This window comes from Synchiropus splendidus, chromosome 3 (genome assembly GCF_027744825.2).
Source record: "Synchiropus splendidus isolate RoL2022-P1 chromosome 3, RoL_Sspl_1.0, whole genome shotgun sequence".
Classification (NCBI taxonomy): Eukaryota; Metazoa; Chordata; class Actinopteri; order Syngnathiformes; family Callionymidae; genus Synchiropus; species Synchiropus splendidus.
In genome coordinates this window covers 29667501-29689759 of record NC_071336.1, presented here as the reverse complement: position 1 = coordinate 29689759, position 22259 = coordinate 29667501, and the positions used below count along the sequence as shown (strand labels likewise).

Sequence of the window (22259 nt, the reverse complement as noted above, 5' to 3'; positions counted from 1 at the left end):
TCTTGTTAAGTATGTTGCTAATATTAAGCGCTAACTAGTGTCTTGTTAAGTATGTTGCTAACGTTGTGACACTAGACTGATGTAGCACTTGAACGTCGCAGTTGAGCAGCATTAAAGTATTTCAACAGCACACTAAAAGTCATAACAACTTACGTGTGTATTCCCAGCTTGTTACGTGGCGGGTAGCCGAGACCAAACAGCCAATCAAAAACAAGCTTTCTCCAAGCGCAGTGATTCGTTCCCTTTTTGGCACAAATGTACCGCTGTGAGGTTGAGCACTCGCAGCTCATTGTTCAAGTGCCGCAAAAGGTCAAGTTTATTGAGCACAAAAGAGGTTTCTGCTTGCTGGAGAAAATTTTACATTCAAACTTGTGTGTACATCTTCATACTCCTCAAAATGTCAAACTACCCGCTCAGTTTTTTTGACACAAATATGACTCCATTGGTTGCGCTGTGACGACATAGGCCGTGTCGAACCTCCACCTTGAGCTAAAGACTCGCTTCGCTTTGGTTTTATCTCTGACCACATCCTCCCTCGCCCCGAGCTACGTGCCCTCAGACTAACCTTGCTGAGATCATGTACACATGGATGAAGCAGGAGACAGTCGAGCAGTAAATCCGTGGGTGAGCAAACAAAGCTTTTATTCATGAGACACCAACTAGCTGCACTCACCGGAACAAACCTGACCTCATTGGCTCAGGAGAGAGGTCAGGAGCTGTTGCACGGTCGTGGTGGTGGTCGCACGATTGCTCGCTGGAAAACACAGGAAAAATATCCACAACAGCTCCAGGATCGGTTCGGCGCCTGCACATGACTTTTTATATGACACAATATCATGTTTGGATTGTTATTCAGGGATCATTTAAACCAGTTATGAAGTAAAATGAATCATAAATTATATTGTTGCACTGCTATACCACAATTATGACAGAGGTGTCTGAAATATTTGTCTTGTGTATGGCGCCTCATTGCAGTGTAGTGTTTATTTTTCTTATTTTTAAGTCCATTGTTTGTTCAATTCTCACCTGAGTCTCTGTAGACGACAAACCTTTGACTTGCCAAAATCTGACATTTTTGTGCACACGAAAAGATTTCTACAGAGAAGGAAATGTATTTTGGGATATTTAATGTGGGCGGGTTTTTGCTTTCATATGAGCCATTTCGAAAATCAAAGTCAACAAGTCAAGTTATAAGATGGATACGACTTTTGTCAGTGACTGTACAGTACTTTCTACCTAAATCGCTCAGTTCAAATTATTAAATTTTCTCTAGTGATTGTTATGTATTTTGCTCCAGCTTTTGAAATCTGTTGGAATTCCGACAAGATCCAGAAAAGATGAATATAAAACGCTGGTATTTTTCTGCTGGGATCAAAGTGTGCTAACCTGATATTTCTGCATGTTCTACGCCGCTGAACTGAAGAGCGATGAGAAGCTCCAGTGCTTTGGGAGCAGTTTCCTATTATTTCATGGTCTTCAGCGACGGAGCTCAAATGAAACACACTCTGCACATGTTAGCATGTAAGCTCTGAACCTTTGCCATCAATAGCGAGTCCAGTCAAGTCTCCATGGTTACAGCGATGTGTACATTCCCCATGTACTTGAGAATGGATTCACGTGGGCTCCACCACTGCGCCGCAGGTTCAGTCTGTGATCTGTCAGACTCTTGAGCGGAGATCGTGCGCGGCGGCTCATGGAGCAGAGACAAAGCTACTCGCTGCTGATATTCACTTTCCATTCCTCTCACGCACACGCTCTGAAAACTCTGAGCAGTTGTGTTAGAGCGGCAGGTCTGATCGTCTCCGACAGGTGCACAGTGAGGGCAGGAGGTCTGTCAGATGTGAAACACACACACACAGGCTTTGATGTGGACTTCTGACCGGCTGAGGCCACAGCAGAGTGATGTGCCAGTCAGTCCCGGATCAGCAGGCACATCAACACAGTAAACTGGAGGGAGAGTGTCATCTTGGACTTCTGTCTTTGTGAGAACCTGTATGTGTTTTTAGTCAACCGAGTGAGGACATTTTTGCAAAGTGAAGACATTTTGGCTGGTCCTCACTTTGTCAAGTCTCATTCTGAGGGTTATTACTGCAAAATACCTTAGTTATTATAACTGGGTTTTAGTTTGGTTAAGAGGAAAGGTTAAGTTCAGCCACTTGTTTTAGATGGTTAGGTTTAGGGGCAGAGGCTGGGGAAAGGGTTATGTCAATGATGGTCAGTAAGCTAGGAAGGCAAACAAGCATGTGTGTACTGCCTTGTGGGGACTGATTCCTGACAAAACACGGTCTTTGTGGGGACCTTTTGCCGGTCCTCAGAGGTCCAAACCTCAATTTGAGGATGAAGACTTCAAAATAACTGGGTCACTATAATAAGGTTCAGAGTCCTGGTTCAGGTGTGTTTTGGAGGGTTAGGTTTAGAGTGAGAGGCTGGGGAAAGGGTTATGGCAATGAGAAACCTCACAATGTCCCCACAAGGAGCAAGAAACCAACGTGTGTGTGTGTGTGTGCCCTTTCCAATTGTTTGGAAAATAGCTGCTTGTAAAAATATACATCTTGATGTGATGTAACATTTTCAGATTCCCTGAAGCGCTTCAATTGTTTCCTCGTTTTTATATAGTGAAATACCAAAATTGATCTGGTACAACATTCCCTATGTTGCTTGCATCATGACAGTCTCCATAAAATGCCCCACGAAAGTGAATTTACCTATTTAGATTGTTTTTTTTCCATTATATTAGATTATCCTGTCTTTTTTTTTTCAGACAAATATTTTATTTTGTTTTACAGCTGGGGAAAAGTTGGCATTTGTAACAAAAAGTGTGTGCGAGTGAAGCAAAAATGAATATAAAACATATTTTCACAGAGATGTTTTAATTATTTTGACAGGGATGTGCTGAGGTTCTAGGTCAGGGGTGGGCAATAACATTTCCTAAGGTGCTGTCAAATCCAAAGAAAGGAAGGTAAAAGAAAACCGAAAAGAAAAAAAAAAATCAATGGATTACACTTTTAAAAAATGCACAGAAAATATTGGTTTGTTTTGTTTTATTTAATTTAAACCACATTCCATTGAAAGATTCTCAGTGTGCCACACACATTTCAAAATCTACTTTCAAATCTGATGTAGTATTTTAAGGGACAAGAAATACTCCTAAAATATCCAACAGAAAAAACGAACTATTAAAAAATACATAAATAAAACAGTGAAGTTATGTTTCAGATGCATCATAATGCACAAGACAAAATTGTCAAAAACATTCAAATGTGATCAGTTGTACAGTTTGGCCACATAAATACAGTCAAAGGGCCGCATTTGGCCCCTGAGCCGGGTCTGTTCTAGGCGATACTCACCATTCACATGATGATGATGATGATGAAGTGTACTACCTCTGAGCTGGAGCATGGCCAACAGACGAATCAAAGGGACCCCAGTGGCCTCCCTGGAAGAACACACTACAACAGACACTTATGAGGTTGGAGGTCACCTGGAGCAGAGGAAACAGCTACAACACAAACCAATACATTTGGTTTTATAGTCACAGTAGTCGGATTAACATACATGCTTTGGTCAAAGCCAAGTCTGGCGTGAGCTTTCTTTCATCTTTATGTATTTTTATTGTTTCCCCTGTGTTCGTGCTGAATGTTGAAGCAGCTGCGGCGATGCGCTCTCACAGACGGCCGGACACAGCCCGAACTCAAGGTTGTTTTTCAGAGGTAACTCCAAAGATTGTCTGAACGGAATGTTCATTATTCAGTTTTCATTTTAATATTTCACCTCCAGCTTTTCCCAGGTTTTGCCCCTCAGTTTGACGCCAGGTTATTACAATAATAGGGTCGTGGTTTAATGGTCTTGTCCTCATTGTTCTGCGATGAATCGCTGGGTGCTGAGCTGTGTTTGTGGCTTGGCCAGAGTCATGATTGTTCATTGTTCTTATGGTGCCATCTACACAGCGCCTGATAAACAAAGACTGGCTGAGTCCAGCAGAAAAGTGAAACACTTCACTGCAGCCAATAAAATGGCCGCTCTCTAACAACAACTGCTAACTGTGTCACTTGCCATGAGAATGCTTACAGGGGTAAGTGCGGCCCGCGGGCCACATGTGGCCCTTTGACTGTATTTATGTGCCCCTCTTGAGTCAGAGCAAAACTATAAAACTGACGTTGTTGCGCCTGACATTTTTGTTTTTTGTTCATTAACATGCACCTGACACAACTTTCTCATTTGATTCTTTTTCTTCGTTGTTCGTCTTTTCTGCTCAGCTATTTCTGTCCCTTAAAATACATCAGAATTGAAAACAGATTTTGAAATGTATGAGACACATCGATAGTCTTTAAATGCAATGTGGTTTCAATTAAATAAAAAAAACATTTTCTGTGCATTTTTTAAGTGTAATTTCATAGTCACACATGATGTCATCACCTGATTTTCTTTGGGTTGAAGACCCCTCTCAAAAGTCACAGTATGTAACCTGGCTCCTCGGTAAATTTCATCGCCCGCCACATTTGTGTGAAAAAATATTTTTTTTAATTCATTTTGGCTTCACTCCCATACACTTTTTATTACAAATGCCAACTTTTCACCAGTTGTAAAAGAAAAGAAATATTTGTCTCAAATTTATATATATATATATATATATATATATAATTTTTTCAATGGCAATAGGTGGCTGGGAATCCTTTTGATGTGTAAACAAGGCGGAAAAGGGAGCAGTGAAACTGTGACCACAGTTGTGTGGTTAAAAATCACCTTACATTGTGGGCAAATGTTTCTTCTAACCATGTCCTTTCAAATCACCTCTTGACTCCTCAGCCATTTAAAAAAATAGATTATCCATTTACAGAGTGCATATAGTTATTATTCATATATTTATTTATGTTTACTAACAGAAAATAGGTTTTTCGAGGTTAAAATGAGAGCAGTTGGCAACACCGGTGCCACAAATAACTGCCACTTCTCATATGCATGTTCATATTTCCTCTGCCTTCAACCACCAAACCTGTTGTGCAGGGTAACTGTGTAACTGCGCCTGGTGGGGGGAGCGTATTAATAGATTTTAGTAAGCCATTGGAAACATGAAAACACAGAGGTGAGAATCAAGGGGTGGCCTGCTCAGCTGGGCCCTGGAGTCCTGCCAGCCTACTCACATTCCTGCCTTTCTTTCAGAGTCTCAAGTTCAGGAGCAAACGTGACATCAATAACAGTGAAGGGAAAACACGAAAGAGCTGAGATATAGCAATAAAGAGAAGTGGGCGGGGGGCGGCAGACTGAACACTCCCCTCCTCATTGTCTCCCTGACGGCTGGAGGGAGGTGCTGCGATGAGAGCAGAGGTACAGTACACAACACAGCATCAGACACATGGGAGCATGGGCAGCGCTGCTGAACAGTAACCTGCTTCTTAGCCGGACACAGGAGACGGGCACAGGAATTTCAGGTCACAAGGGCCGCTTCTGGGCAGGGCTGCGATTCCAACCTCTCCCCATCATGAAAGAGGTTGAGTAGCGGCAGAGCAGGAACTTCTCAGGGACAAAAACCACATTTCAGGATGGGAAGGTTTGAGGTGGCCTGTGTGCTGCTGCTGGTGCTGCTCTGGGCTCTGAGGCGGAGCGTCCCGGTGTCAGCAGGCTGTGCGGGGAAATGTTGCCCTGGAAGAGACTTGAGCTGTGTCACCACCGACTGGAGGATGGACCGAATATTCGGAGCTTGCTACTGCGACGAAGCCTGCGTCCAAACCAAAGACTGCTGCTTCGACTTTTTCAGCCAGTGCCCAGGTGAGGGATGAATGGAGCCTATTGTCTAACCTGCGCACACACACCTCAGCCATACGGCCTCAGATAACCTGTTGCATGACGTGACCTGAAGAGAGTTTATCTGGCGACTCGGCCTTTTAACAGTAAAAGAAGACAAGGCAAAACTATGGGGCGTGGGTTGTGCAACCGTGGATGCTGTGGTTTACTACAACAAATTGTGACAAGCAAATAACAATAGCAGCATGTGAGAGATTCAGTTCCGATTAGGGAACCACTGCGCTGTTTTTGTTGGCAGCTGGTGTCAAACATTTTCATGGACGAAGATCCAACAGAGGCATCAGCAGTAATGCAATGACTCTAGGGGCCAGTAACAGCGATCAGAGCTTCAACTGCTGCTGTGCATCATGGAACTTAAAGACAGAGTGGAAAAAGTGAATAGTCCCATGTCAATAGATTCCAATTTTTAGATTCAGTTATTCACATGAAAGCTGAGTTCAGTTACGATTAATAACAAATTCATCACACTTTTTAAATCTGTACTAAATGAGACTTAAAGGAAGATTTGTTTACGACAACAACCCAACATGACAGGTCACTGTCAAGAACTTTCTTCAGAGGCACTGAAAAGGTTCAAACACATGCGGAAAGAAACACATTACAAGCATCAATGGCCACTCTCATGTTGATAAAATCTTCCTTTAAGTTACAAGTGTAAATAAATAAATCGTAAGTTAACTCTGTTTTTGTAAGATTAATTGAGATTGCAAAAATTGGAATCTATTGACAGCCACAGTTAGTAGCCATAATATTGTGGGACAGAGTCATACCGCTAGCTTGGTCTGGGATTTCCACCTATTCCTTCCAGGCCCATGCAGATAAGAGAGGAGCGACAACAACACTTTTTATTGAGTGACCATCCGTTGGTGGATCTGAAGTCTGAGCCTCCAGCGTGAGCAGTGTTTCAAATAAATGTGAAATGGGAGAAGAAATCTGAAAATAGTTGGGAAATGGAATGCAGTAAACAAAGCCTTAGACGTGAACCAAGAACAATTTAAAAAATACAGTATTTTTAAACACACCAAACATGCAAGGAGCCAAAAGGACTTAGAGTATCATACTAGATATGAATTATATGTCAACAAGATCAGTCAATAGGTTCTGCCTCCTCGAATAGGTGTTTGCTCTCTTGCCAAATCTGTGGTTTCTGCTCGCGACTCTGTATCTAGTGTGAGGTGAGCAGTCGGCCGTGTCATGACACAACATGGCTGTGTTATAGTCAGGGTCCCAGTGCAACCTCTGACCCCTCGCCAGGCCCTTCTTACCCTTCAACCCATAAGGGATTGTGAGTGCCATCGATCTTTGCAGCGGCCATCACAAGGAAGTGTGTCCCAGAAAAAAAAAAAGAAAAAAAAACACAATAGCTTTACATCCAGCTGTTGCAGTGCATTATGGTACATGTAGTACGGGTTTGCCAGACTCAACTGAGGGAATCTCATTAAATCGCTCTACTTCACTGACAACACCTAACACCCAGCAGGGCTGTGCAGGAATGTGGGATCTGAGCAGACCATGTGATGAAACTGTGATTTAACTGAATAGTACATGTTGGGGCAAATACAGTCAAACAAGTGGGGCATTTCTAATGGCCTTTCTAAGCCTGTAAATCTAAATCTGCGAGATTAACACAGCCAAGCGTCAAAACCAGAGACAAGGATAAGAGCCCAGGACTCGATCACTTGGCCGGAGCTGGACGCACTTACTGAGCCGCATATAACAATTTCTCTTTGACACAATCGAAGCGTCGGTGCAGGGGAGCCGTTTCCTGCCGACCAGCACCGTGCCCTGGCTTTTCTGTGAAATCCTCCTGTGGTCATTTTCCCCTAAAATCGGATGACAAAAACCGCAGGTCGCGACTGTTACGTGAGCGACTGGAGTTTTTGGAGCGGCTGTGCCAAGCCATGCCAGCCGTCACACAGAGTCAGGGTCCGTCATGTGACGCAGGAGCCAGGTAACAGTGGCGGGCCTTGTCCGAGTCTGGAGCAGCGAGCCGGCTGCCGGGAGTACAGAGACCACCAGGGGAGGCAGTGCGGACACACTTTAGGTAAAACTGGACTGTAAATACATGTATGTTTCAAAAAAAAAAGCACGTTATATTGGCTGCTTTCATTCTACCAGGTCCAGCATTCATCACCAGCATGGAGTTCAGCAAAGGCAGAGCAAAGCATGACCACTACGGAGCGCCACTGAATCCTGGGTAGGTCTGAGACGCACAGATGAAGTGAAAACAGTTTGGTATACGCTCAAGGTACATTGAATAATGAGTTGGATTTACTCACCTGGAGCACCAGGGTCGTGTTGTGTAAAGGGTTTACAGCCAGGACTTTTATATAGTAAAAGTAAAATTGACACAATGTGGATGAGTCACAAAATGGAAACATAACTTAAGAATGATGTACCAGTATTTTGAATATACAGTGGTACCTCGGTTCAAGACCACAGGCGGCTGTTTGAGAAGCGAATTGTTCGAAATCTGAATGGATTTTTCCCATTACAATGAATGGAAAAAGAAATAATGCGTTCCAAGCCTTAAAATAGTCTTTTGTAGCAGTGAATGTAGAGTGTCTGCTGCAGGTGCGCTGTTCCTCTATGTGTGTGGCCGCTGCATGTGGGAGGGGTTGCCGAGTGAGTGACGTCTCTCCAGAAGTGAAGAGGTGCCCGGTGCGTGTCCAGCTCTGAATGTGCGCTTCTGTGCAGTTTGGCTGTGACAAAGTCATAAACCAAGTCAGGCTCTGTCCCAGACTCGCCTCATCCCTGTCCCAGCTCCAGCCCACAACAGGACATCAAACCCTGGAGTGAGTGCTCCAGCACCTCCCCTGTGACACTCTACCACGGTCCAGAGCGGAGACAGGAAAGGTTTTACACCTCAATATGAAGAAAAAACAGTCAGTAAATGTAGCTAACGGGACACGTCTGCATACAGAGGCTGCGTTATACACAAAAACAAAGCACGTCGTGGTTCACGCACGTTATGTTTTTTCCGGCTTTTTTCGGGGGCGTTCGAGTTCTGGAGATTCATTCCAAATCACAAGTATAAAAATCTCAACATTTTTGTTCGAACTCCGATTTGTTTGAATTCCGCGACATTCGAAAACCGAAGTACCACACAGTATTTTGAATTTATATTTTTGGAAAAGAAACACCTGAAAATTCATCTGAAAGAAAGAATGAGAATGCATCATCTACTGTGGCAAAGAAAAGCAGAGAAATAAAAGCAATAAAAAAGAGTGTATTTTCATATTGAGGCATTAGATCTTGAAAATATAAAATACATGTATCGTATAGATATTTTAAATGTAGAATGGGGAAGAGCAGAATAATACAATTTATAAAAGATCGGGCTGCAGGCACACATGGTGCTGCAGCATCAAGAGTTGAAAAGTTCACCACTTCCATGTGGGGACTCATCACACATCGTTCCGGAAAACAGATGGAAAGAAAGAACAGTCCTGAAGTTTCCTCTATCAGCAGGTGTTTGCTCACCTGGAGAGAACCACCGCGAAGTGACAAGAAACTGCCCTCCATTCATATAAAAAAAAAAAAAAAAAGAGGACACACAAAAGTAGAGGCAGTGTTTGAAGAAGGAGGGGTGATGTCAGCAGTGATTCACACACTCTTTATCCTCTTAAACCAACAAGGTGACTTTTATCTGAAGTCAGGTTTTATGAAGAGGGAGTTGCATCTGCCGGGACCTTTGATCATACAGTTCTGCACTTCTCTTCGGATGAATGGGAACGAGGGGACGGGGATCGGCACCTCTAGATTTTGATTCTCTGCAGGACAGAGAGGGAACATCTGATGGATGTAGTTACACTGTGTACACTGAAGGAGGCAGGCGTCATTGAGCTCAACAGGATTGGTCATTGAAAAGGTTTGTTTTAGATGAAAACAGAATTATTTCACTTCCACATTTTTTCATAGATAAATATAATTTATATATACTTCACCAATGTTACTTAAAGTGGAAAATATCGTAACAATAATTGTAAGTTTATCTTATTATCAACTATATTTCAAAGTATTTTTGAATATTGATGTTCACCTTTGCATAATACATAGTTTGAAATTTTCCATGCATTTGTCTTCATCAAACCATTTTTGCCCCCAAAGTATCCTTTAAAATATATTCTCATCTTTGAAGCTTCATAATAAAAAGAAAATAATTTCACATGGATTATCAACTCGGTGCTCAAGTTCAGCCCTTTGGGAGGATTAATAGCTGCCAGATTAAACATTCCTTCAGCACGTGTTGAATGTCGCAGGAATATCAGCCTTGACCTCTGACCCCACCATCACAGGTTCTGTGTGGAATTCACGCTGGAGTCTCGCTCCCCCTACTGCACCATTGAAAACCGGCCGCACACTCTCTGGATGCGCTATGTGACAGAGGGATTCAAAGTGTGTGTGGCATGCGAACCTCCTGCCATGAGGAACAACAGCGGCCAGTGCCAAGGAGACGGTCAGGGGTCAGACAAGTATGACGTTATGAAGCTTCTCGCTGTTTCTCTGCTGACAGGCCGCGGTGAAGAGTTAACACAAAGGTGATGTGTTACAGAGAGGACGTGCTGCACTGGCAAGCCGTGGGAAACCCCCGCTGCAGTGGAACCTGGAGGAAGATCCAGCAAACCAAGCAGTGCGACTGTCCTGCCCAACACAGCTTCATCTTCACCTGAGAGCGTTCACGCTGCAGTCCTGGCAGACAGACTTACACGGAGCCAACGCCAGCTCCTTTCCCAAGAACCAGTAGCACTTTACCATGACCAGAAGTCGAATAAGAAAGGAGCCAGAGTGAGATTAAAAGCCAACTCTCCTGGGATCTTACAGTCAGGGGGGTATAGCTTATAAAAAAAAACAAAAAAAAAACAGTCCATTGACTGCTACGAAAAGAGGCTGAAAATTTCACAAGCCAATTATATATATATATGGATGTGAACTCGATTATACTTTAACTTAATACACACAAACGCACATATGGGAGTGAAAAGCGAAGCCCCTTCAGGTGTGTAGGTGACACCTGAAGGGGCTTCCAATCCAGCGATGAATAATGCCACAAATGCTATTGCGAGCACTGACCACTTCGACTTTGTTTATTGAAAATATTGTATGCTTTTTTACAAAAATAAGTTAATGCTAAAATGTTGCATAAATATCAAGTCAATCTTATGAGGTCATTTAAAAAGTTTAGTTTTTGCTTTGGCGCCCCCTGCAGGAGAGAGCATAAACTCATAAACAGCAAAAACAGATCCATCCGTCTTTTTTTTTCATCGTACAACTTTGGGCAGAAGGGTAAGCAACATAGCTACACTTAAAAAATGACAGGCCACATCAGCCTACCAGGTGCTTTTTGACCAGAATTCTCCACCGATCTTTCAGCATGACACTGGTCCGGTCCTCGAAGTTGTACGCCAATAAAATGCGTGACCACTTGCCGGCGCCAAATTGTTTCACGCCCTTCTTCAACTGCTCGTCCTGCTCTGTTGTCCATTTCTAAAGTCGAGTGAAGATTGAAATTCCTGATAAACGTGATTTAGGCAGAGACATTTCAATGTACCTGAGCTGCCAGACTCAACACACCTGAGGAGGTTTTCTCTTCTTCTCACAGGTCGTCTGTGACTTCTGTTTCGGCATCAGCTGCTGCTGTAAATCTGTCAGGAACATAGTTGGACATTTAAGTGACAAAGCATGGCTCTGGGCTTCCCAATGGATGAAATGTGCTTTTTTTTTTTTTTTAAAGGGAGCAAAACTCAACACACCTGGACTTGGGATTCGACTTAGACAGATGTAAGGTTTCTTGGATGAGGCTGGGTTCCATAGCTCTTGTGTTTTGGTTGACAGAAGTTTCCGTTTGTGCCTATGGAGGAGGGAGGGAAGAGGGTTGTATTACGTGCTTGAACAGAAAGCATTAACCTGTTTACTGTAGGGATGCACCGCTCCACATTTTTGGACTTCAGATCTGATGCCAATACTGGAATTTGGAGATGTGCCGATATCGATATTCCTCCGATTTGACACCACAGCTCAGTTTGCAGGGTCTTTTTTTCACCACGACCGTTGCTTGTGCATTAATTACAGAAGGCAACTAGAGGTCAGTGTAAGACCACAGAAGGCAGTCAGGAAACCATGAACTCCTGACAACGGTAAAAACATTATCCTGAAAACAACTCTGATGGTGTCGCATCAACATGTTGATGAAATCCAGGAGACAGACGTATGTAGAAAGTGCACGGATACAACACGCAGCTTCATTTGATCAGCAAAACATCATCAATACCTGTGGATCTATTTTCTGAGCAACCAGTGGCACAGCACAGACATTTCAAGTCCAACATCCCAGATATTTGACTAATTTAAGAACAAACATTGCATTTGTGAATTGAAAACATCCAATGCGCTGTTGGTTCACAGGCTGCGCAGCCTTGCTTACCTATCTAGTGCTCCTGTTATGTTTTGTCAGCGAACACCACAGTCTACTTTGGAATCCAACTAACACGTAAATACCGCACATCCCAGGACTGAAAGTCAGGGAGCTTTTGCTTGCATCCTGAATGGCTACACATTTTCAGCTGAAGTCTCAAACTCTGAAAACTGTGGGATGGACTTCCTAATACACGTCTCCTGCCTCTCACTAATATACAGGAAATCCATTCCACAGTTTGCGATGAACTCACAGCAGAAAACGTGAAGCTCACACTCGAAATGACTTGGATTATACTTCCTTACGCTTGGTGCAGAGACACTTCTGCATCCACCTTAGACACCTAAAACTAATAAGGAAGCATATTGTTATGGCCAGATGAATTGAAACTACTCTCCTTTCCTACAAAGTGAATTAGACTAAACAAAATACGTGCATGACCCTCAGATCCTGGAATAAATTGGTGTCTGCAGCAACACTGACCCAACAGTCAGGAAAAGTCCACTATATTAAAGTGGAGTGAGTTTGCGTTTCAGGAGGTGTGAACAGTGAACTGCGACTGAAAAAAAGGAGACTTACTTTATAGCAGTTGTTATATCTGCTTTCCTGGAAGACAGGAGGAAAACAATGGTCAGAATCAGAACAATGGAGGGCAACAGAAATGACACAAGACTAGTTCTCATACTCAGCGTTGCCGTTTCCCACATCCTCCGTTTTCATCTCAGAGTTTTGTGTCCTTGTGCTTCCACATCTGCCAATATTTCGTGAGTTCTGGATCATTTTTGTGGCTTCCTAATGGCGAGAAACAGAGCAGAGTGAGTTTTGGATCATCGCCTCTTTGCCCTCTTTTCAAAACGTCTCTTTTCAGACCCATGGATTGTTATGGAGAAGCAAGTATGATTAATGAGGCTGGTCGCTGGCAGACCTGTCAGTGTTTAACCTTGATATGAATTATTTTGGAAACATTCACCCAAAGCAAGTCTTTGAGGCCTTCAGGAGCAGTCGGCCTCATTCGCCCTCACGGCTAATTTTGATGAAAAATTGGCAGTTAACGTTGACTGATAATGTCACAACAGCACTTTAGGTTGGTCATGACACCATCATTCAAAATAGGGCGAGCAGTGAACTGGTCTGAACACAAGGTAAGATTTCTCCATCACTCAAATGACAGAATTTAATAGGAAAGTCTAACTGCTTTAATCAGAACAAGTAGAAACTGCCAGTCAGCAATGTTTCTGATTGAGAACTCTCTCGGGGGGAGGCAGGGACAGCATTACACTCGGCATTAAAGTCAGCCTTTAGAAAACTGGAGAATTCAACACTCCTATATTTGCGTTCTGCCACACATAAGTCAGGAAAGTGAGGCAATACAACACAACTAAACCTTCATGCGGTATCATTCGGCAAGGCCTCGTCTAATAACAGCGCCATTTTAAAAGTCGAATCAAGTTTATTTTTTGACTGAAGCAGCTTTTTATCATGCACTGTTGACCAACAAATCCAGTAAATAACCCTGCTAAGTGGTATGCTAAAATGCAATTGTCAGGGGGGAAAATAGTGCATTCAGACTGAGGTATACTGAGCAGCAAGCAAACACCATTAGCAGTCATTGTCACCTCTCAACATCAACAACAAGGATTCTTTTAAAGTTGCTTGATCGTTCAAGACCTTCAAATTAGGGAAGGGACAGATACCATCTAATAAGGTTTTGGATTGATCTCGGAGCGCTGGGACACGCCTCCATCCAAGAAATCCATTCCACTTTCCAGTCAAATAACATGAAACCGTTTAATAATACTTGGAGCGAATCCTTACTTCACAAGAGATGTCTGCTGTGTGGAATTACTTGGAACCTGAAGTACATGTAAAAGTGTTAACTTGTAGTGTGCTATCTGCTGGCGGCCCCGCAGGACAGCAAGAAGTACAAAGTACAAACAAAGTAGGGACGCTCCGATCAGGATTTTTGCTGCCGATCACTGATGCCGATCGCATGGATTGAATCAAAATGATGAGACCTTCTGTGTCCATGATGTGAGAAAATGAACTTTAAATCATTTTAATTCAGACACATTTATATACCTCTTCAAGGTGGCAAAAAAATAGAAAAACTGAATTGCTGAATGCAGCAATTACTCTGTCAAAAGGACGACTGAAAAAACATTTAATTTGATGTGAGACGTCGCAGGTGAATCTTTAGAGACTGTGGAGTGTCCGTGAAATATTTACATACTGTAGCGGGACACGAGACAGAGAGCACTGCAATTATGAAAGCTTCCACTCCCGCTGTTTGCAAAGGTTTCAGATTCAGATGGCTGACAAACGCTGCAAAACGGCAGCAGACCCGGCCAATTCCGTTTCCGAGTAAACCACACCTGAGACAGGCTTCTCATCTAGCTTGGTGAAATAAATATTATTTCTTGTCATTCCGAATGTCATGCTCGGACCGACGGGTGTTGTGGCGATCATGAGCCCGGAAGTGCTGGCGCTTTAAATGGCGTGTTTAATTTGAAGGCACTTCCCTGCACAGCATTTTCCCATGCATGTGCTGTAGGATGTAAACTTTATGTGACAGCTTGAAAGAACCATCACAGCAGAGAGCAGCGAGTAGGGAGGAGCGGACGCGTCACAACCAGCCGGGCTTCATCAGAGCACCGGCTGTGATCAGTTGTTGTGGTCAGCAGTGACAGGTAGAGATCGGCAACGCACCGATCAGGATCGGTGACTGATCAATCGAAGCATCCCTAGTTCAAAGTTTTTGCATCATTTACGGAGTGACATAATTCTTGTTTGAAATCAGACTCATTTACTCCTTCTGCACTGTTCTTTCACTCAAAAAGAATGTAAGCGGGAAAATCCTTACTTGATGATGCAAATGAAGTGAACGTAATTCTCTTGATCAGATAAAGCAGCCTACTATATACATTGGTCTGTGTTGATTTACTGAACAGTAACTGACAATTCGAAGCCCCCAGAAAGGCAATTTTGCTTTCTGTTTTCCTGTGGAGATTTTTTGACTTCATTATTTTTTTCTTTTCTAATACTCAATCAAATAATGACAAAAATAATAAAGCAAGCTCTGGTATCGGATCAGAATAACCCCAGTCTCCAAATTCAGATACCTAGTTTGTAAGTGAAAAAATGAGGATCTGTGAATCCCAACTTCAAATGAATGATGCTGCCACTGCCTCGATCACAATGACATCCACCATCTCACAATCTCAATTTAAGTTAAGGGATTGTTTTTGGCAGTAAATCATGCACAAGAAGTTATCGCCCTTCCCTGCTACACACTAAAAACTATTGCTTCGTCAGACTACTTAATGTTTTGTCAGATGAGCTCCTACCTTCAAGATAAAGTCGCACGGATTCCGTCTCAAATAGGAGTCCAGGAAGGAGTGAATAGCTGTCATCAATCGGTCAAAGTTGAAGCTCGCGATTAACGGGTGGTAGGCGTCTCCTTTTTCCACAACCGTGGTCAGCTTGACTGTAATATTCTGTTTGCAATATATGGTACTCAAATCAGCGAGTGAAATAAAAAAAATATATATATAAATACCTACATGTGGAATATCAGGTGTACTTTCCAACCACTTAAGAGCACATTTAGCAGACGATCGTGTGCCATTTGTCAGACACACAGCAACAGACTGAGAACATGGTAATAAAAGTGATCAGTGTTAAATCATCATATCATATTATCATTTAGACGCTGGTCTCACACCCAGAATTTAATGACCACCTACCTGGACGACCAGGAGAGTCATTATATTATGAAACTGCTCTTCATCATTCACAGCTGCTTTGAGCTGCAACCACACTTTAGCAGCAGACATCAGAGGCATCACCTTTTCATCATCTTCAAAGAAAACATCTGCAAGACAACAGTGAAATGAACAAAAATGAAATGACGCCATCTCGTGAGGTGTTTTTTGCTTAAGTTCAAATGTAATATTCCTTACCGAACTGCTTTGCATGCATGACGCGGGCCATCAAAGCACTGATCATGAACTTCTGATCATCAAGAATGTCTCCTTTAGTTGAGGCACAGTGAAACATGGCTGTGAAATGTACAAATTAGACAAGGCAACTTCAGATCACAGTAACTTCGTCGAGAACAATCACATCTTTTGCTTCCATTTCCTTCATAAACAAGGCCCCGTTTGTAGCTCGCCAGTTCATCACAGAGTACCACTCATACAATTGTGGTCAACTTAGTACACTTCTGAATGTCTTTGAAGGTCAGTACTAAACATCTGTTCAGCAGCACGAAGGAACATACGACACGATTGTCTCCTTTCCTTATATAACCGATATTCTGCTTTACGTGGTACAAATCGATGACGTTAGAAAACGGTACAACTACGATATTGATGTAGACCATGTTATATTCCGGTATTTTGAATCTACTTACCTCTGTTAAAAGACCAAAGACAAACTGACTTTAAGTAGTCGTTATGGTTGAAATACTTGGCTTTCTTGACTACATCTTAATTGTTGTTATTGTTGCCTATGATGCTAAGCTAACGTTAGCATACAGAACTTACATTCGAACGAAGAAAGTATTTCAGAAAACGCTTCCTGTTCTCCTTCCTTGAAGCAGCGACAAAGACTAACAAAGTGGAAATCGAGCATCCACTCTGTAGCCACGGCTGTGACATGAGAGAAGGGGACGTTTTCGCCATCTTCGGCTTGAGTGTCGTTGCCAGACTTCATGGTGTTCCGTCCCCTCTTCCTACTGTTTGGTTTCCGCGCGCTGCTGCTTCCTTCTTCACCTCGCATGGACGCGTTAGCGCCTCCTCTCGAGTTGGAGGAATTATTACATAAACATGAGCCATACACTCGCAGCCTGGTGTTTCACTCGTCAAGTCACAAGTCACGACTAATCTGTGAAGAATTGAAGACTGTTGAATTCGTGAACAGCCTTGTTATTATTAGTATTATCATTATTATTATTAATAAAAAAATAATAATAACAGTAATAATAATAATAATGTTTATTTTATTTTATTATTTTTTGGTCAGCACTTTATTCCAAAACACTTTCCTAGTTGGTGGGCTCCCCACTGACCATGGCAATATATTAAATTCTGATTCTGATTCTGATTCTGAATTAAGGCTACATTGAAACGGTATAGAGACCATTGAGTGGTGCGGTGCTTTAAAGAACAAGGGACACAGTCAGCAGCTGTAGAGGGTTGAAGTGAGTGACTCACACCAGCCTGCTGAGAGATGAAGTCACCATCAGACAGCAGCACTTGTTTGAGGATGTTGAGAATTACAGTACAGTAGAAGTACAGAGATGATATTGAGGATATTGCAAGACACTGAATGAGGATTGTGAGTGGACAGAGTTGGAAGAGACGCTGGAAAGGTGGATGTATATGAGAGCACCGGTGAAGTTGCAGGGAGTCGAGATAACAGCGTATTTGAGATCACTCATACGGAATTATGGTCAGGGATCGTGAAAGATGAAGATTTATTTATTTATTGTACTAATGTGAAGCTTTTAGAGTCGAGATCTTGAAGTAGATCATTGAGCAGAAAGAACCATCACTGAACACATGAAACCTTGAAGCAGAGGAGTAAGCTCAGCTAAAATACCAAGCAGGGGTTTCAGTGAGGACATATTTTCTAGTTGTCTGGGGTCAGTGTGAGGCATCTCACCTGGAATAACCCGCCAAAAATGACATTTTACATCCCCAGTTTTGCACTTACTCTACTGAAGGTCATACAACATCAACCAGACAGGAGTTATATACACATTTATTTGTTATTCTGCATATGCTAATAGACGTAATGGGGAACAACGTTCTACAGAAATGTCGACATACATGTGTCAATACAAAGTGTTTTGTGGTCACACAGTTGTTCTACTACATGCATACAAAGATGTTGCCTGTTACAGGAAACAGTCTCAAAATGTGTCTAATGACAATATTTTCCAAAGCAAAACAGAAAGCAAGAGGCAGAATACACAAAGACATCAGAGGAAAAATGCAGCCTGATGAAGTATAAATGGATTGGACGGACAATAGCCATTATCTCAGCAAACAAGACAGTGTTAAAAGCACAGGCGATAATGTTGATGTTAGACACTGAAGAGAGAGAGCACAGTCCTTTCCCTTTAGCCAATAGAATTCCAGTATCCACATCACGGGAGCAAACATCGATCTTGGTATCTAACCTACCTCTCAAAATGACAGCGTACGCAATGATGGTGGAGAACAGAAACACACTGGGGAGGTGAAGGTGCAGGGAGTTTCGACGAAAGCTTTAACAAAAACTCTAAAGCAAACAAGGAACAAAGGAAACTACTAGGAAAAAAAGGAACGTTCAAACATTCAAACTTAGCTCTTCAATCTGGGATAAAATGAACCTTAATTGAATGAGCATTGGATAAATCAAATTTAGATTTTTGGGCCATACAGAAGACAAATGGATAGATGTGAAGTTATCGGTATGCTACAAGATGTTTCAACCGTTCTTACTCTAACTTTTGTTTTCATTTTCAGTCATTTGCGTGAAAGCAGTAGAAGGACCAAAGCAACATTTGATCCATGTTATACCGACACAGGGCATTTTAGGGGCTGCAGGGTTTGGAAACAGCTTCTCACAGTGTGTTTCTTTTGAGTTGACCTCGTGTTTGACATGGAAATACGCTTGTCCAGCCCACTCCAGTTTGGAGGTGTATGCTTTCATCTGTCCAAACCGCCTCCATAGTGCTCCAGTTGGTTTAATACAGAACACTCTGCTCACAGTCTGTCATGAAAATAGTGTTTCATCATTCATGTGAAGAACCAGAATCACGTCCGAGACCAGTCATTTGAATTATTAGCTGTGTAGCGTAAATGTATTGAAGAGATTCTGTCCTTGATTCACCTAGCAAGGGGTGTAAGGTCACAGCAGGAGCGATATCGCATCAAAAGCTTAAAGAGCACGAAGGTCTTTCTCTGCGACCTCATCGTTTATGCCTGAAATCCACCGTGCCTCTGGGTTCAGAATCTAAATGCGACCAGAACAAAGCACACCTGCACGATCATGCATTATAATTTTGGACATGCCTTGATGAAGGTGGACTGCTTACAAAAAACCAGCCCATTGAGGAAATCTTCTCGGATTTGACATTTGTAAAAGGAGTAAAAATTGCTGTGCTTTGTTTCTGTTGAGTTTAAAGTTCCCCTTTCGCGTTACGAGATGATGGGTTTTCCTGAGGGAACGCCGAGAGGCTAGATCCTCTGAAGCTGCAGGGATTGGAGGACTTTGTGGTGTCAGCACGGGGAGTTAACCAGATGGATCAGCACAGTGACAGTGGGGATCTCGCAGTGCCTGCGTTCAAGCTCCTTTCACTCCGTTTGACCCCTATTCTTCTTCCGAACTGGTACTTTGAAACTTCTGTCTCTTAGTTTGTCCATTCTGCCTCACTGACGACTGATGGAGCGGCTACTGAATGTGGTACACAGATCACTCGGGAGGACGGAGGAAATATTGCAGCTCCTCACTCCAGGGAGCCAAGACATCAATGTGAATTTGACAACATCACCTATCAAGAAGTACAGAAGTGACTTGTTGACATTAACTGTTGAAAGGAAATAAAGCGAATCTATCCAATCAGAACACCAGAGAGTCATAGAAAACCTGAGAACTCAATAGCATTACTTGTATCTATTACATAAAGACCTGATTTCTCCTATAAAATTAGAATTTTCTGTACAGTGCTATATGAACAAAGCAAAATGACCCGTGAGCTTCTCATAAACACGAGTGCTATGAAAAGGCACACGTCATTTCAACCACCATATGGCAGGAAAGTCGTGGTCGCGCTTCATTTCGGATTAGAAAAAATAGAATCAATCTCCACGTTTATTCACACTAAAGAATAATCCTTTGTGAGTGGCCATTGAAATGATCTTATACAGACATTTGTTGGATGAGAATCCAACAATGCTAAAAAAGGCTAGAGTGGTCAATTTGGACGCCGCTTCCTGTAGCGAATCAAAATGGAGGTCCATTTATATCCGGCATGATGTGCACACCGGGATACATCAAAAAGCAAAAGGCAGATCCGCCTTTTGCAGTGTTGTGAGACTGTTGTTGTTGTTGTTGTAATACTGCTTTGCTTGATAGTAAAGATATAGCATTTGAAAAATACAAGTAGTTTCTGCCTGTACACTTACAAACTCCGTTGACAGAAAATAAAGTGCCACAATTCTTGGCCTGCATAGATTTGCAGTTTGTGGTATTGCACATTCCACACTTCTCTGTGAAAACATAAATAAATATGCAAAAATGAGACCACAGAATGAACAGACAAACAACTCCTGTACCATGTACTTTTCTTTCAGAAAACTTAAATTCCAGCAAAAAAAAAAAAAAATCTGAATCGAAGGCAAAATATTTTTTTTTTCAGTCAGCGAACAATAAAAGAAAGAAAGAAAAGAAAAAAAAAAAGAACCATAAACATCCTTTGGGTTTAAGTTTGACTGAAAAATATCTTGATCACAAAGACACAATAAATTACAATCCAAGACAGTACAGATGTACAAAAAAAGAGAACTTCAATTCATCAGCAGGAGAGATAAACTTGCAGTAGCGCAGAACAAAATGCTCACAATAGCAACAGGGCACTGAGGAAGAGCACACAGAAGACAAATCAGGAAATCAAAAATTTTAAAAATCTGTTGTTGGAACATGTGATCCTAATATGCGACTGCCAGAGCTTTTCACTGTGCTTGTTTTGGTCCATTAATATCAGAAAAACTCATCAAAATAGATACTGCGTGAAGCTTACATGAGTGGTTGTTACCAGATCTACTGTGGTTAATTCATACATTTTCTTAAACTCAGCATGTCTTTATAGTAGAAATACTTCCCTACCATCACTCTACAGGCTACAGATTTCACATTTTCTACTTTTTTTTATGTATACAAGTTGGAGAGTAAATATGATGTATTGTTTTGATTTGGATCAAATAAGTTAAAAAAAAAACATGGTTTCCTAAACCTTGTCCCCAACCTTGGATTACTCCTGCAGGCAAACTGTCGCCTAATGTGACCTTCCTGATCTAACAGTACCAATGGCTACTTGAGGTTGTTTTTTATTTTATCACATGCTACACGACTTCCGCACGTTAAACCACCTTTTTCACATAGATGATCAACATAAAATTGTACGACACATTTCTCACTCAGTCATGAGGATCTATTGGGGTTTTATTTGGTCAGTTTGTTCAGATTCATTTGTATATGACGTGCTGTCATTCAGAGTGTGATATTCACTATCATGGGCTGAGTGAATGAGCAGCTTACCTCGGTCTTTGGCAGCAACCCCCGTGCAGTTTGTATCAGTGTGTGAACACTGCGTATAGTCAGGCTCTGCTGTGTTTCACGAGCTACAGTGATGTTCTGTATCTTCCCAGGGTTCTGATGCGGAGCCTGAGCACCAGAGGAGATGCTTGCAGTTGTAGAGCCTGTGAACCTTCCTGTTCCCGTTTGTTTAGGCTTCAGAAACATCAGAATACTACATGGTTTCCAGTGAAATTCTGTATTTGGTGTCATGGATAAGGTCTCTTTCAGTATGATGAAAACCACATTGTCTGGACGGACTAAAAATACTTTTGGATTTTCATGTTAAAATAACTTATTGAGATATCCAGAAAGTTCTTTTTTTTGCCGATTAGTGACCTTCAAAGATTCCACGGGAGTAATCGTGTAGTCTAGACAGGCAGCAGGTTTAAACCCGGAGGAGTTTGATTTCTGGTTATTGTTACGCTGCACATACAGGCTTCCTTTTATCTCCATTAATCAGAACCTTTTTTTTTGGAATAAAGAGGTCCAAGTTTAAAATGTTTAGAATTAACTTCCAACATACAGACAGAAAGTGATTTCATGTGCCTTTTTATGTCAGCAAGGCTCCAGCTGCATTCGGAGTCGACGGAAAGCTGCTCATTCCCTGAAAGGTGCTAAGACAAAGTGTCATTTTAAAGTGCAGGAAAGTCGTGTAGTACAGGATTTGACCTTTGCTCCTACGACGGGACACTGGACA

At 42.2% G+C, this 22259-nt stretch overlaps 3 protein-coding genes across 3 annotated transcripts in view; 1 reads left to right on the top strand and 2 right to left on the bottom strand.

Moving 5' to 3' along the window:
* The first annotated feature begins 5343 nt into the window (after positions 1 to 5343).
* LOC128756429 (somatomedin-B and thrombospondin type-1 domain-containing protein) lies at positions 5344 to 15308 on the top strand. The gene is made up of 5 exons (XM_053860942.1): positions 5344 to 5766; positions 7652 to 7846; positions 7921 to 7999; positions 10101 to 10277; positions 10358 to 15308. Exons 1-5 carry the CDS (start codon positions 5541 to 5543, stop codon positions 10473 to 10475), a joined length of 795 nt encoding a protein of 264 aa, XP_053716917.1. The 5' UTR covers positions 5344 to 5540; the 3' UTR covers positions 10476 to 15308.
* terf1 (telomeric repeat binding factor (NIMA-interacting) 1) lies at positions 10856 to 16954 on the bottom strand. Its single transcript, XM_053860941.1, has 10 exons — positions 16762 to 16954; positions 16177 to 16275; positions 15961 to 16088; positions 15778 to 15864; positions 15562 to 15711; positions 12903 to 13009; positions 12797 to 12823; positions 11556 to 11653; positions 11377 to 11447; positions 10856 to 11289 (listed from the first exon to the last, which is right to left on the bottom strand). The coding sequence occupies exons 1-10, from the start codon at positions 16928 to 16930 to the stop codon at positions 11128 to 11130; spliced, it is 1098 nt and encodes a 365-aa protein (XP_053716916.1). The 5' UTR covers positions 16931 to 16954; the 3' UTR covers positions 10856 to 11127.
* Positions 16955 to 17778: 824 nt separating this feature from the next.
* Positions 17779 to 22259, bottom strand: part of kcnb2b (potassium voltage-gated channel subfamily B member 2b) — a 98401-nt gene continuing 93920 nt past the window's right edge. The window contains exon 3 of the mRNA XM_053859275.1: positions 17779 to 22259. This exon is cut by the window's right edge and continues 2564 nt beyond it. The gene's annotated coding sequence lies outside the window, so the exon portion shown is untranslated.

Excerpts from the sequence above, each read along its gene's own strand:
- LOC128756429 (XM_053860942.1), top strand. The coding sequence starts at position 5,541 with ATGGGAAGGTTTGAGGTGGCCTGTGTGCTGCTGCTGGTGCTGCTCTGG. Across the intron at positions 7,847-7,920 it reads GCAGTGCGGACACACTTTAG|GTCCAGCATTCATCACCAGC; the intron begins GTAAAACTGGAC and ends TCATTCTACCAG. Across the intron at positions 10,278-10,357 it reads GACGGTCAGGGGTCAGACAA|AGAGGACGTGCTGCACTGGC; the intron begins GTATGACGTTAT and ends GATGTGTTACAG.
- terf1 (XM_053860941.1), bottom strand. The coding sequence starts at position 16,930 with ATGAAGTCTGGCAACGACACTCAAGCCGAAGATGGCGAAAACGTCCCC. Across the intron at positions 16,089-16,176 it reads CATGCATGCAAAGCAGTTCG|ATGTTTTCTTTGAAGATGAT; the intron begins GTAAGGAATATT and ends GTTGTCTTGCAG. Across the intron at positions 12,824-12,902 it reads GTGGGAAACGGCAACGCTGA|GAAAGCAGATATAACAACTG; the intron begins GTATGAGAACTA and ends CCTGTCTTCCAG.